This window comes from Schistocerca nitens, chromosome 9 (genome assembly GCF_023898315.1).
Source record: "Schistocerca nitens isolate TAMUIC-IGC-003100 chromosome 9, iqSchNite1.1, whole genome shotgun sequence".
Lineage (NCBI taxonomy): Eukaryota > Metazoa > Arthropoda > Insecta > Orthoptera > Acrididae > Schistocerca > Schistocerca nitens.
Genome location: NC_064622.1, coordinates 279,319,873 through 279,335,949, shown reverse-complemented (window position 1 = coordinate 279,335,949; position 16,077 = coordinate 279,319,873). Strand labels below are relative to the sequence as shown.

Below are 16,077 nucleotides of genomic sequence, written 5' to 3'. Positions count from 1 at the left end.
GCGCTTGTTTTGTATTGCTCTTATGAGGTTGTGCAGAGTTTGGCAATACCTTTGAGAGTTTATTGTAGTGCCTCTTTCCAGGAAATCCACAAAAATCAAACCTTTTCTGTCGCAAAAGACAGTCATTATGTGGTTGAAGGCGCAGGCGGCCGAATTTTACAACGAAGGAATTTCCAAGCTCGTCCATCGCTACGATAAGTGCCTTAATTTAAATGGCAACTATGTAGAAAAGTAGTATTTAAGTGTGGCTTTCATCCGTATATAATAAAAAAAAATTCCAATACTTTATTTATTTTTAATTCCAAAACGTAATGTACTTTGTGGATAGCCCTCGTATCTTAGATGCTAAGCAATTAAGTTGTGCAGTATTGATTTGAATTGGAGAACAGTCTGCCTCAAGATATGATTTTTATGATCTTAAATGTTATTTTCATCATTATTACAGTACCAGTATAGAATCTTCTGTGTATTATTTCATCTGTTTCCTTCCCTTGCAGTCTCAAAGCAATGAAACTGTAGCAAATAACTAGAAGCCTGAAGGAAAGGGTAAAAGGGAGAGTTGAAGCTAGTAACCAATAAATATTTTATATTGCTTGTGACTGTAAATTTCCCCCCCCCCCCCCCCCCCCCTCTCCCCACCCCCATCAGATGTGAATGATATGGACCATTTTATAAAATTCAGTATGGTTTTATGTCACTGTCTGTTAAAATCTTGCAAAAAGGGCCTTGAAGCACAGTCCCTTAAATCAATCAGCATTTAAGTGTATCAGCCTTGGGGCATGAGAAGCTTGTAGATCTGGTGTATTCCTCTTTTATAGTCTTGTTGTTATGTCTGCTTGATTATGGGTGGACAGGGCAGATAACAACTAAAAGTTCATAACTCAAGACATAATCTGAAGTAGAGTACAGACAGTGATTGTTGGTACAATTAACAGTTTATTACATACACATCCAATATAATCCAACAATTTCCTGCCAAACTCTTGCTGCATGTAGATGACCCAACATTACCTAGTGGTGGCAAGGTTGTGTATTGAAATAGCAGTCTATAATTACAAGGGTGATTTGAAAAGTTCTCGGAATCACCACGAGAGATCAGCGCTAGTGCAACGATAGTTCACACGATATTCATTGGACTGTTGCCTGTAAACACATGCCACATCAGTGCTCTTGGAAGAAAGCTGTGGCAGTGACATGGCTCTGTTGTTCCTGTGTAGTGATTTGCGAAGTTGGAAAAAATCAAGATTTGAGCAGTGATTAAGTACTTCGTAAAGGAAATATGAAAGCAAAGGACATTTATACTGATTTCCAGAATTCATTGGGGGACTCCACTCCTTCATATTCAGCCATTGCAAAGTGGAAAAATGAATTTAAATTTGGTAGGGAGAGCTTAGATAGTGATCCGCGCAATGGTCAGCCAAGATGTGTTACTACTCGAGAAATCATTGCAAAAGTGCACAAAATGGTCATGGAGGATCACCGATTGAAAGTGCGTGAAATTGCTCATGCTTGCCAGATGTCATCTGGAAGGGTATATCACATTTCAGGTGAAGAATTAGAAATGAAAAAATTATCTGCAAGATGGGAGCGGCAACTCTTGATGCTGGATCAAAAGCGTATGAGAATGGACATATCGGAACAATGTTTGGCCCATTTTAATGAGAAACGAACAAGATTTTTTGTACAGGTTTGTGACCGCAGATGAAACTTGGGTGCACTACTATACCCGAGAGACTAAACAGCAGTCAAAGCAGTACTGGTTCTCCACCACCAAAGGAAGCAAAGACAATTCCTTTGGCAGGGAAGGTCTGGCATCAGTGTTCTAGGATGCGAAGGGGATTCTGTTTCTAGATTATCTCCCCACTGGGCAAACAATTACTGGAGAATACTATGCTAACCTCCTGGACCAATTCCAACAAAAGACATGTAAAAAAAGGGCAGGTTTAGGAGGGAAGAAAGTCATCTTCCATCAAGACAATGCGCACCTGCACACATGTGCCGTTGCCATGGCAAAATTACATGTACTAAGGTATCAATTGTTGCCACACCCCTGCCTTATTCACCTGATATGGGTCCACCAGACTTTTATTTCTTCCCAAAACTGAAAATTTTTCTTGGTGGACGAAGATTCACTTCAAATGGAGAATTGATAGCCAGAGTTGACAACTATTTTGCAGCCCTGGAGGAAACTCATTTTCGAGATGGGCTCAAGGTACTGCAACATCGCTGGACCAAGTGCATTAATCTACAAGGAGACTACGTTGCAATATAAAAAAACTTTTTTCTGTTCCGTTCCAAGAACTTTTCAAACCACCCTCATATTTTCATTTGTGCAATGTGAAGTGTACCTCTAATTAACTGGACTAATACCTCTAAATATTGGATGCAGTTCACCATAAAGGAACCAAGCTGGCCACAAGAACATTTAGGAGCAATCCTATTCCCATTCATTTCATACAAATAAATGTGCTGTCAGCTCTTTGTGGGCCCAGTATCATTCAAATTTTGTTTTCTGTTACAAGTACCTAAAGGGCACACTATTATTGCTTGTCCATTCATGGAATGACATTTTAATGGTCATTTGTTGTGAGAACATTTGCAGTTCACACAAAGCTAACTACTGGGCCCATTTCACTTAATGATCCTTAAACACAAAGCTGTGTGTGACCTTAAGGCCTCTGATTATATTATGTATGATCAAGAAAGATTGTTTGTCATTTGTTCCAGTTCCTTTTGTGCCTTCCAACATTTGCTTCAGCAGATGTGCCTAGCTGACACTTCCTCTGCCACAAAGTGCAGAAAAGACTGTGTCGGTTTACTGGCCACCAAAACACATTGGAATTAGGGGAAATGAAACATCTGATGAAGAAATGTGGGGGCTTGTATGGGACACAGCGTCAAATGGCATGCCCGTTCCTTACTGCCTGTCATCTAGTTGAATCAGAAAGTATTGTGCCATTGAAAGGAAGCGTAGCCGAAAGTGAGACACAGAGGATGTGGCCAGTGAAAGTAATTTCCATCTTTGGCATATGTCCTTCCATTCAGTGAGATTGGATGAGGTAGGTTTGGGCCATCTACATGTAATACATTTTTCTCTAGTTTTGGAGCACCTAAATGCAACACGTTTTTCTCTCTCAGTTTTAAACATGGCTGTGATACAACAGCCGTACAAGAATATGTTAGGTATAAAACAAACAACCAGGTTTCAACAGCAATTATTGGTGTCATCAGAAAATCCACAAGTATCTAAACAGATCGTAAATAATCATTAACGTGGAGAAAAACTAGGGAATAAACAGTTTCTATTCTGAACAGATTTATAAGAAATCAGTACTTGCATGCAGTTATTGACGGACAAAAAGGACGGGATTCCATCAATTAAATTATTTAGATTTAACATTAGCAGTCGTTGGCAACAAAATTTCTTTCAGTATTTTTCGCAAAGAAACCTACATTGATCAAATAGTGCTCTCCTGTTCAACACCCTCATTCTCACAAAATAGCCTTTTTCATTTTTCCATCCATGGAGCTGTTTCTACCCTGTTAGTTGGCAAACATCTTGAAGCTGGGGTTAATTTGATTAAAACTGTTGCAGTTAATAATGGATATGAGCCAACTGTAGGGGATAACATTTTCAAAACTAAGAGTGTGATGCATTCAGCAATGTGACATGTCACCAGGAATTCCATTTTAAACTGTAGGTCTCCTTTCACCGGTTGGATAACTGAGGTATATTTGGGGCACACAAGTCACTGAAGTGACATCAAATTGGAATATGTACACCCCAGCCACTGAGCCACATGAAATTATTATTGTTATTATTATTATTATTATTATTATTATTTGTGTAGAAATAATCTAATGCTAAGTAATTTTATGTTGAAACTTCCTGGCAGATTAAAACTGCGACCAAGACGCAAATTCAGTACCTTTGCCTTTCGTCAGCAAGAGCACTAGCCTGCGAAAGGCAAAGGTCCTGAGTTTGATTCTTGGTCTGGTACACAATTCTAATCTGCCAGGAAGTTTAATATCAGTTCACACACTACTGTAGTGAAAATTGCATTCTGAATTTCAATTTTGGATAATGTCCACAGACAAAATGCATGATGATTAAAAACAGGTAGACTGGCTTTCTGTTTTCCAAGAAGATTTTCCTGTATTTTTATCTTGCATGTGCACAACACTGTTCTCATTAACATGGACTGTATTGTAATCTCTATTCAGCAATTGATATTCTTCATTCCAGGAAAACTGAGTGTGATGCAAACAAACAGCTGGATATTATCTTCAAACTACTATGTTCACAAGAAAATGATATAATCCGTCCACGAACACTTACAATACTGGGTCGAAATGTGACATTCAGCAAAACTTGTGGACAAGTGATCGACTGCACATTCAGCGAATTGTGTGATCGAGTAAGACTACATGACAAACATAATTATGAGGGCTGTTCGGACAGTAAGTTCTAGTGCTGTCTAATGTATGGAGGTGTCGAGGTAGCAAAGTGGTTTCAGCATTACTGTGTCATCCGGCTTAGTACAGGTCTGGCAGTGCTGCAGAAACATTGTTGATCAGTTGTTTGTGCCATAACTGTGAATGAAAATGGCTGCTATCATTGAAAATCCTGCCATCTGTGAATTATTTACTGTAACCGATCTGTGTGCATGAAAGCTGTAGACATTCATGATGAACTTTGTGCAGTATACAGAGAGAATGTGATGCATGATAGTGCTGTAAGAAAATTATGCTATTTATTTTGAAAAGTTTGAATGAATGCCCATTGTGAAGAAAGAAGTGTACAAACCATCTGTTACAAATGAATGCATTGCAACCATTATGGCAGAATTAAAAAAAACTTGTTGATTCATAATTATCACTGTCCTTTAGATATGGTGGACAGTGTTGTATAAGCTGGTGATGGGGTTCCAAGCTTCTGACCAGTGAGTATGAAACAGACTTTGGGTGCTATGTTAACATTTCTGATGCTGTATGATGCAGAAAGAGATAAATTCCTCTATCAAATTGTGACAGTTGCTTAAAGTTGGGTTGTGTATGTCAACATTTAGACAAAAACCCAGTCTATGAAGTGTGGCCACACTAACTCCCCATGTAAACATTTTTTCCTCTCTTTTTTTCTTTTTTTTCTTAACAGAAAGGGAGTACTCATTGATTTTATGAAAAGAGTCTCTGTAACAAACTCCAAAATTAACTACGAAACCCAGAAAAAAAATCTCAGAAGAGCCATACAGATCAAAAGAGCAGGATGTTGAATTCTGTCATCATTTTTGTGCTTGGTAATCTGTAGTCAGATACTGCCGTAAGCATGCAAATCATTTAATAGTTTCATCTGTGGATTTTTTGATCATCCTCCATAAAAAAACCTGTTTTGTCATCCAATGATTTTTTACTTTTATCAGAAGCTAATAACAAGGCTAAGACTGCAGCAATTTAAAAATGACAACAAGTAAAGGACAGTGTCAAAGCATGGCTTAGCTCACAGGTGGCAGAATTCTACAATGAGGGCACTGAAAAACTCGTTCCTTGATACAACAAGTTCCTTATTGTAGGAGTTATGTAGAAAAATAGCTGGAGAGTTGTAGCTTTAAATTGTATATAATAAAGAACCTTTCAGTGTACTTTTTCCTTTTTAAATATGTAAATTAATGGAACTTACTTTCTGAATAGCCCTCATGTTTTATTTTATAGACTGTAAGTAGCTACATTCTTTTTCAGTAGTTATGGTTTTCTTATATAGCAATTGTCTGTATTGGCATGCAGTTATAAACTATGATGCCTTCTGGAAGCATTATTCATTTTTGTTTGTTTTTAAATCATATTTGAGGAAGATCTCTAGTCACAAATAGAGGGAACTGGAACTCTATGTGTCATTAGTCAACACTCTAGACCACAAGAAGATGCTATTATTTTTTCCCCTCATTCTAAGTCACAGTGTATTGTATCGATATCACTCTTATTTGCCTTGAAAACAGCTATTCTTGATCATCAGATTCTAAACTACATACATGGCAGCCCTGCAGCCAGGCGACTAGCGCGAGTTTTGGTGTTCTTGTAAAGATAAGTCATTTTAGATTATAAAACATACAGATTAGTACTGATTACATGGTAAATAGGTGTATTAGTGTGCCTTTTAAGTGTACCATTAAAGGTTTCATTTTTCTTTACGTAATATAGCAGAAAATGCGAAAAGACCGTACAGTCGTATTTTCTCTATACGTTCTGCTGCAGCAAATCTATAGAATTTCGTTTCGTTGTTCCTTGCTCTCTCCAGCAATTTAACTTAGCGTACCTCTTCATTATTTAACTAGCATTTCCAGAAAGTAGCGTAAAGCTTAAGTTGTTGTTTCAGAAACTTTTCACTTTTGTTTTTGTTTACACACAGTTGCGTATAGGCCAAATTTATGTAACCATACTTTCGTGTTTATCTGTAATTTAACTGACTTATTCTTAATAAACTATTACGTTTATCATGAGTGAAAAGTGCTTGACTAGCCGTAGAATTGTTAGGTCGGGGCTTTGGTGTGATGGGTGCTGTAGTTTTTTCCATGTGGGTGACTGTAGTGGCGTGGGAATAGGGGAAGTAAATGAGACTCATCAGTGGTTTTGTAGGATTTGTAGTAGAGATAGGAAGATACTAGAACAGGAGGGGAAAATTGCCGCCCTTCAGGCTGAGTTAGACAAGGCCAGGGGAGATCTTGACAGGTTAAGGAGGGAGAAGGGTAAAGAGAGGTGGGAAGTGGCAACAGGCAACAGGAGGAACAGGCCTAGAACTTCGTCTGACAGCTTCATGGTGAATGTGGAAAATAGATTTGACCTGTTGCTTCAGTTAGAAGCTGGTGAGCCTCAAGCAGTTGCAGGTGTAGACAGGGCACAACAAACTTTCAGCAGCAAATTGAAAAGTAAGAATGTAGGGAAATCAGTAAAGAGAAAGAAAGTGTTGTTGTTAGGTAGTTCCCATGGAAGAGGTGTTGGCCAACTTTTGCAGGATGAACTAGGATCAGAATACCAGGTCACCAATTTTTTTAAACCTAGTGCTGGTCTGGAGCAGGTGACAGAGGATTTAGGATCACATTGCAAAGATTTCACTAAGGAAGTCACCGTGGTTAGCGGGTGGGGCTGGTAACAGTATTGACAGAGATCCTAGGTACAGTATAGAGTGTGACCTGGCGAAGATTGCATCAGCATCGAGGCATACTATAGTTCAATTCTTCTATCTTGGCGGCTCGCGCATGCCCGCCTAGACGCGGGAGATTGCTGCATTGCCAGTTGCACACGACTCACGCGCCAAGAGAAGCAGCGCCATAGTATAGCATAGTTGGCAAGCTTACGTTTAGGGGGGAGCGCGCAGTTCATGAAGTAAAGCCACCACGGCCGCATTAACCCTTTTGCTGCTACAAAGACGTGCTCCCTGCATTCCGCGCTGTGGGCGATTTTGTCACTGCACTGCTCGCCTGTGCAGAAACATTGTGTTCCGACTGCTTTGACACTCTTTATCATTCGATCCCACAAAAACTATTTGGCTCAAAAATTAGATTTTTACCTATCTTCTTGACTGATACCTTCCCCCCATAAATGACTTAATTTTGTTTCGATGTTCAACGCAGTTATTATGAAGCATTAAATATAGTAAGCCATTGCACGAAATTTTGAAGAGTTTGCAGAGGTAAAGTCCATAGAGTATACTTTCCGGATGGTCGATTTTAGTTGCCACAATGTTGAGAATGAAATGTGGACAAGATACCTATATATTTAATTTAATTTAAGTACCACATAAGTGTCGTATGTAATATTCAGAAATATTCCACCTTTCGCGACTGTAACTAAAGTTTTACTTACACTGGGCACGTTTCGCTTTATTTTAAAGCACTCAAAAGGAAGTAGACAAAATACATTAAACAAAACTGTGGGCTTACAAAAACAGTAGGACTAGAATATACCGTCTGTCAGTGAAGTGCTCAGAGCTATGTCAAATATAATTTTGTGTGTGGCACACACAAACAGCATTTATTTGCTAAAACACTGATGAGCCAACACAAACGTTGAATATTGTGCTACCGCAGCACAAAACTACGAAAGGTGACTTGGCAATGGAGGACACAAAATACAGTCGTCTTATGATGCTTCAAAAGAGAGAAACGCATCTGGTCTAAATAAGTCGCTTATTAAAGTTGCAGAAGAGGGATATATTTCAATATCATTGGTAAAACTGCGACTGTGGAACAAAAACAAGAAATAGAACATGAATACCATTGTGTATGTGCCATACCTTTTCACCTTTCACTTTAAAATAAAGCCAAACGCGCCCTGTGTAAATAAAACTTTTATTACAGTCGCGAAAGACGGAATATTTCTCAATATTACATACGACACCTATGTGGCACTTAAATTAAATGAGATATTGTTATACAGTAAATATTATATGAAATTTAGGTATCTTGTCCACATTTCATTCTCAACATTGTGGCAACTAAAATCGACCATACGGAAAGTATACACTATGGACTTTTACCTCTGCAAACTCCTCAAAATTTCGTGCAATGGTTTACTACATTTAATGCTACACATCAAAACAAAATTAAGTCATTTATGGGGGGAAGGTATCAGTCAAGAAGACGTGTAAAAATCAAATTTTTTGGCCAAATAGTTTTTGTGAAATCAAATGATAAGTGTGTCAAAGCAGTGGGAACACCATGTGTCTGCACAGGCGAGAAGTGCAGTGATGACAAAATCGCACACAGCGCGGAATGCGGGGAGCACGTGTCTGCAGCAGAGAAAAAGTTAATGAAGAGGCAAAGCACTAGAAATTTCATTCAAACGAATAAAAATCGTGAAGTATGGCACTCCAATATTGTTTTTAAATAAAGAAAATATTAAGCACCGCACGAGGTTTGAACTCGTTACCTTTCACTTGGCAGCCCAACACCTTAATCGTTCCGCTACATCAGCTCATCGAACAGTGTAACTCCATGAGGACTCTAACACCTCACGCAACTACTTATAAACACTGTTGGTATGACTATGAATTACTCACACTTCGTCGAAGTACAATAGGAAATAAACAATTACCGCTGTTCTTTATTGCAAAAAAGCAGTTCGTGAGATTCAAACAAACACCTTTCCTTGCTATCACCTGAATTAGGAGTCTTATTGCTTGTGTGGTTTAATTAATTAATAGAATATGAAGCAATTGGTATAAAGAATGCTTTTTCCAAACTTTCTATAAAAGAAATTCTGCTATCAAGACATTGCTTTTGTTCTATTACTGTATTTATGACTGAACGTTTCTAAAACTGAAGAGACTCGTCCGTGCTCTGCACTGCATTCGAGATCTGGAAACGTCGTTCTCTGTTCATTGGCTGACTGTGTTTTCTGACGTCAGATGCGCAGAACAAACCTAAACTCGGCCGCCAAGATATATGACGCGCACTTTAGTGTTGAGTTTGTATCTGTTCTTGGGCGCCATGACCGACCTCATTTGAACTCTTGTGTCAAGAGAGTTAATTTGGAGCTGGAACGGCTGCTCATGTCGGGTGCAGGGTCACACATTGGTGTGGTTCCTGTTGATTCTCTCAGTAGGTGGGATTATACTGGGCATGGCCTTCACCTCAACAGGAAGGGGAAGGGTAAATTGGCTGGGGAAATAGCAGGAAAGTTAAAGGGGGGAGGCACTGTCATGAGTGGTAAAATACCAGTGGTTATAGGGTTCAGAAAAGACCCTTTTTTATGGTAGGGAGGACAGAAAGAAAGCAAATTTTAAGAGAGGTTAGATCTGAGACAAAGCTTCAGTTTCAGAAAGAAATCAAAAAGCATAATTCCAGCTTATTACATCAGCATAAACAGCCATTGGTTAAGAATTTTCAACAGTCAGCAGATATTTTAACTCTACCCAATTTTAACTCAGTCAATGTGAAATGTCAGCTATCTTTATTGCATCAAAATATTAGAGGACTGAGAAATAAAATTAATGAATTAACTATCTGCATAGATGAATTGGAGTCTTCAAACCCAGATGACATAATCTGCCTCTCTGAACATCATGTGACCACTGGTATAGAACTTTTAAGTATTAAAGGGTTTAGGTTAGCGTCTCACTTTTGTAGATCAGAAATGGAGAAAGGAGGAGTTGCCACATTCATCAGGAACTGTCATAAATTTAAGAACATAGACATTCATAAATTTTGCCTAGAACAGCATATGGAAGCATTTGCAACAGAATTAGAATTTCACAAAAAATCTTTCATAATATTAAGTGTATATCGAGCACCTGCAGGTAACTTTAATCTGTTTGTAAACCACCTTGAAGCTGTACTGGCCCATTTAACAACCAAAAACAAAGAAATAGCGGTTCTGGTGATTTCAATGTAGATTTCCTTAAAGACCTCTCCCAATAAGAACTTATTTGAGTTAGTAACACTGTCAAATGGTTCAAATGGCTCTGAGCACTATGGGACTTAACATCTATGGTCATCAGTCCCCTAGAACTTAGAACTACTTAAACCTAACTAACCTAAGGACAGCACACAACACCCAGCCATCATGAGGCAGAGAAAATCCCTGACCCCGCCGGGAATCGAACCCGGGAACCCGGGCGTGGGAAGCGAGAACGCTACCGCACAACCACGAGATGCGGGCGGTAACACTGTCATTCAACTTAATTCCCACCGTAAAGTTCCCCACTAGGATAGCCGCTTGCTCACAAACAGCCATTGATAATATCTTTATAGAAAAGTCCAATGAACAAAATTATATTACAAAACCAATAGTTAATGGCCTCTCAGACCATGACATGCAGTTCCTTCTGTTAAATGTTAATACTGAACAGGATATAAAATCTGTTAAATCTGAGCTCAAGAGGGTAATCAGTAAGCCAAAAATTGATTATTTTAGGACATTCCTCAGAGACATTCACTGGACTGATGTTTACAGTGCTCATGGCATGAATGAAAAATATAACACTTTTGCTAATAAAGTGCTTACCTTATTCGAACACTGCTTTCCCCCAAAACTTACCAAGGTTAGAGCAAAGTCTACAAAGAAGCCATGGATTACTCGAGGAATAGGGGTATCTTGTAAAACAAAAAGAAAACTGTATCTGTCAATCCGAAACATTTCCAATGTTGATGCTATAGCACATAAGAAATACTGCAAAATATTAAAGACTGTAATACGGATGTCAAAGCAAATATATTACAAGGAAAAGATAGTCATATCAGATAACAAAATAAAGACAATATGGGATATAGTGACGGAGGAGACCGATAGAACGAGACATGAAGAGAAACAAATAACATAAAGAGTAAATGATACATTGGTGACAGATGTGTATAGTGTTGCAGAACTTTTTAACAAACATTTTATAATTGTTACTGAAAAGATGGGGTTGTCAGGTTCGGTAGATGCTGCTATGGAATACCTCAGACCAGACATTTCAAGTAACTTCCATAATATGAATTTGACCCTCACTACCCCAACAGAAATAATGTCCATCATAAAATCTTTAAAATCAAAAACATCTAGTGGGTATGATGAAATATCAACAAAGTTAATTAAAGAATGTGATTCTGAGCTAAGTAACATATTAAGCTATCTGTGTAACCAGTCGTTTGTCAGTGGAATATTTCCTGAATGGCTGAAATATGCTGAAGTTAAGCCACTGTTTAAGAAGGGAGATAAAGAAATAGCATCAAATTTCTGTCCAATTTCACTGTTGCCAGCATTCTCAAAAATTTTCGAAAAAGTAATGTACAGTCGGCTTTATAACCATCTTATCTCAAATAACATACTGTCAGAGTCACAGTTTGGATTTCTAAAAGGTTCTGATATTGAGAAGGCTATCTACACTTACAGTGAAAATGTGCTTAATTCATTAGACAAAAAATTGCAGGCAACTGGTATATTTTGTGATCTGTCAAAGGCATTTGACTGTGTAAATCACAATATCCTCTTAAGTAAATTAGAATATTATAGTGTAACAGGAAATGCTGCAAAATGGTTCAAATCTTATATCTCTGGCAGGAAACAAAGGGTGTTATTAGGAAAGAGACATGTATCAAGCTATCAGGCATCATCCAACTGGGAACTAATTACATGTGGGGTCCCACAAGGTTCCATTTTAGGGACCTTACTTTTTCTTGTGTATATCAATGACCTTTCATCAGTAACATTACCAGATGCCAAGTACGTTTTGTTTGCCGATGATACAAACATTGCAATAAATAGCAAATCAAGTGTAGTCTTAGAAAGATCAGCCAATAAAATATTTGTGGACATTCATCACTGGTTCCTAGCCAATTCTTTGTCACTAAACTTTGAAAAAACACACTACATGCAGTTCAGAACTTGTAAGGGGTGTCCCACGAGTATATGTCTAACATACGATGACAAGAAGATAGAAGAAGTGGACAGTGTTAAATTCTTGGGATTACAGCTTGATAATAAATTCAACTGGGAGGAGCACACCACAGACTTGCTGAAGCGTCTTAACAAATCTCTGTTTGCAATGCGAATTTTGTCAGACATAGGGGATATAAAAATGAAAAAGCTGGCGTACTATGCTTACTTTCATTCCATAATGTCATATGGGATTATTTTTTTGGGTAATTCATCAAGCCAAGCTAAAGTTTTCTGGTCACAAAAACGTGCAGTAAGAGTTATATGTGGTGTGAACTCAAGAACATACTGCAGAAGCCTGTTTAGGGAACTAAGGATACTAACTACTGCTTCCCAATATATTTATTCCTTAATGAAATTTGTCGTTAAAAATATATCACTTTTTCGAACCAACAGCTCAATTTTGCAAAAACAGACATAATGTCTTACGGGATAACCGCAATCAGTGATTTTTTAATGTTACTTAAAATCCGTCTTGATTGCAAATTTTTTTTTTATTATTCATATGACCGGTTTCGGTTCATTCAGAACCATCTTCAGATCTGTAAAGATAATTATACTAATTTACTATTTCACGAAAGCAAATCTTTTTTTATCCTGTCTAATCAACATCAAATGTACCAGAACGTACCTGATATTTCAGTTACAGGAGTAACCCGTCCAAATCCAGCAACTTTCACATGCTACGTCACATAAAATTGGTTGGCAGAGTGCACGTCATTTATATTAAATATAACACTATTACCGACAGGTGGCGTCTGGTACATTTGTTACATTCCATTTGCACATACTGTATGCAGTAGATCTTTTTTATATTAAAAATATTTAATTAAAATATGTAGATGTCAAAGCTAAAATCTGTACTTGTCAGGATTAAAAAACAGTAAAATTATCGTTTTTATACGATCTAAAAGGCATAGGGCGATTTATATATCTATGGTGCTGGTGTGAACTTGTTTTCTTCTACGGTCTGCTTCCGTGGTTCCCGCCACTTTGGTGTTGTGCCGCGGTCCGCTCAGTCGTCTGCTGTCCCTCGCCGCGGGCAAGAGGGCCGCACAGGAGGGCCCCGTCAACGACGCCAGGCGTTGCACGCGTCTTCCGGCTTCTCCACCGCGCACCATCTCTCATCCCTCGGCCTGGATCTCCATGCGCAACAGTTGTCATCTTAGTAGGTCGTCATAAATGCTAAAATAGGCGTTATGATTGAATTCGCTTTGTTCGTTGAGGATTAAATCCTGATCTTTATTTTTGTGCGTGTATATTTCGATCTCTTCTAAAATGTTAAGCAACCGCCCCTTATTAGCTCTATGCAGGATGTCTAAGTTGTTTTCAATATTCGTGACTGAGTGCTTTGTCGCAGCCATATGCGCCCCAAAAGCTGTTTTGTTTTGAGAATAGGTGTGCTCCCTGAATCTGGTTTCAAAGTTCCTACCAGTCTGCCCTATATATTGTTTACAGCAGTCATTACATTTGATTTTATATACACCTGAATCCTGAAATTTATTCCTACTATTACATATTCTATGCCGGAGCTTCAATTTTAACGTGTTATTTGTTCGGAACCCTTTGTAACGTCGGATTTACGAAAGCATCTTTCAATTTTGTCTGCAATTCTTCCATTGTAAGTGAGAGCTACATATTTTTTCCTGTTGTTCCTCTTAACTGCTACTTGGCTTCCTTCTGTTTGTTCCATTTGCCTCTTCTTTATCTTCCTATAAATATTCATCACCTGCTTACACGTATATCCGTTCGCTAACGCCACTTGTTTTAAAATACTTAACTCCTTTTCTACTTCGTGTTGGCTTAGTGGCAATCTTAGTAGCCTGTATACCATCGAATTAAAATATGCCCATTTGTATCGCGGTGGGTGACAAGAGCGCTCATTGATAACTAGATCTGTACACGTAGGTTTTCTGAATATGCTAAATTCATGCTTCCCATTTTTCTTTATTAGTGTTAAATCTAAGTAATCTATACGGTTGTTTTCTTCAAATTCCATGGTGAATCTAATTTTCGGGTGTTGAGAGCTCATTTTTTGTGCTAAGTTTTCGATATCATTTTTATCTCCTTTGTATAATAAAATGGAGTCGTCCACATATCTCCTGTAATATACAATTTTCTCCGCGATATTAGGATTTTCATCAAAGAATTTGTTTTCTAAGTGATTTACAAAAATGTCAGCCAGCGTCCCAGCTAAACTGTTCCCCATTGCCAGCCCGTCTTTCTGTTGATAAATTTTACCATTGAAAGTAAAGTAATTGAACGACAAGACTTGTTCCAACATTTCCACTAGTTCAATCACTTCCCCCAGTGCCAATTTACCATGAGTGAGGAGATTATTCCTAATGATCTCAATCGTTTCTTTTACGGGAATGTTTGTGTACAGATTGGTGACATCCAATGAAGCTAGTGACGCATTCTGAGGTATAAGTACGTCTTTAATTTGCTCGGCAAATTCGTAGCTGTTGCTAATGTTGAAAGTCCGACGATATGTATATGCCGCCTTCAATCTGTTATTTAGCTCTTTATTTAATTTATAACTTGGGCTGCTGGTGTTATTAACGATTGGGCGAATTGATTTTTCAACCTTATGGAGCTTTATTTGTGATCGTAATTCGGGGATTCGCGGATTCATTACTTTCAGTTTAAACTTTTCCTCCTCTGTGAATAGAAACACACTGTTATCTATTTGTTTCCTTATTTCTGTTTGAAATTTCTTGGTTGGATCTTTCTTGACTTCTACTACTCCGTTTTCCATAAAGAATTTTTCAGTTTTCTCTATATAGTCTGTATCGTGTATTAAAACCATAGTGCCGCCCTTATCTGCCTTTGTGATGATAGCCTTACGTGATTCTAACTTCTTATTCAAGCCCTTAAGAGTTAGTAGTTCGTTACTGTTCTTGTGAGCAGAGTGCATTTCATCTATAATCGACTTCTTTACTTTAATTGCCGTGTTTGTCTGTTCGTATCTATTCATATTTGCGATATCACATGCAATTTTCACTTCTGCGACAGTCTTTTTAATTATATTGTATATTACAGGAGATATGTGGACGACTCCATTTTATTATACAAAGGAGATAAAAATGATATCGAAAACTTAGCACAAAAAATGAGCTCTCAACACCCGAAAATTAGATTCACCATGGAATTTGAAGAAAACAACCGTATAGATTACTTAGATTTAACACTAATAAAGAAAAATGGGAAGCATGAATTTAGCATATTCAGAAAACCTACGTGTACAGATCTAGTTATCAATGAGCGCTCTTGTCACCCACCGCGATACAAATGGGCATATTTTACTTCGATGGTATACAGGCTACTAAGATTGCCACTAAGCCAACACGAAGTAGAAAAGGAGTTAAGTATTTTAAAACAAGTGGCGTTAGCGAACGGATATACGTGTAAGCAGGTGATGAATATTTATAGGAAGATAAAGAAGAGGCAAATGGAACAAACAGAAGGAAGCCAAGTAGCAGTTAAGAGGAACAACAGGAAAAAATATGTAGCTCTCACTTACAATGGAAGAATTGCAGACAAAATTGAAAGATGCTTTCGTAAATCCGACGTTACAATAGGGTTCCGAACAAGTAACACGTTAAAATTGAAGCTCCGGCATAGAATATGTAATAGTAGGAATAAATTTCAGGATTCAGGTGTATA

At 38.0% G+C, this 16,077-nt stretch overlaps 1 protein-coding gene across 1 annotated transcript in view; it reads left to right on the top strand.

Annotated features, from left to right (window-relative positions):
* The window catches only part of LOC126203037 (putative ATPase N2B), a 118,669-nt gene that overhangs the window by 58,264 nt on the left and 44,328 nt on the right, over positions 1 to 16,077 (top strand). Inside the window, exon 4 of the mRNA XM_049937274.1 lies at positions 4,247 to 4,418. Within this exon, the coding sequence (XP_049793231.1) occupies positions 4,247 to 4,418 (172 nt within the window). The remainder of the gene's footprint in view (positions 1 to 4,246; positions 4,419 to 16,077) is intronic.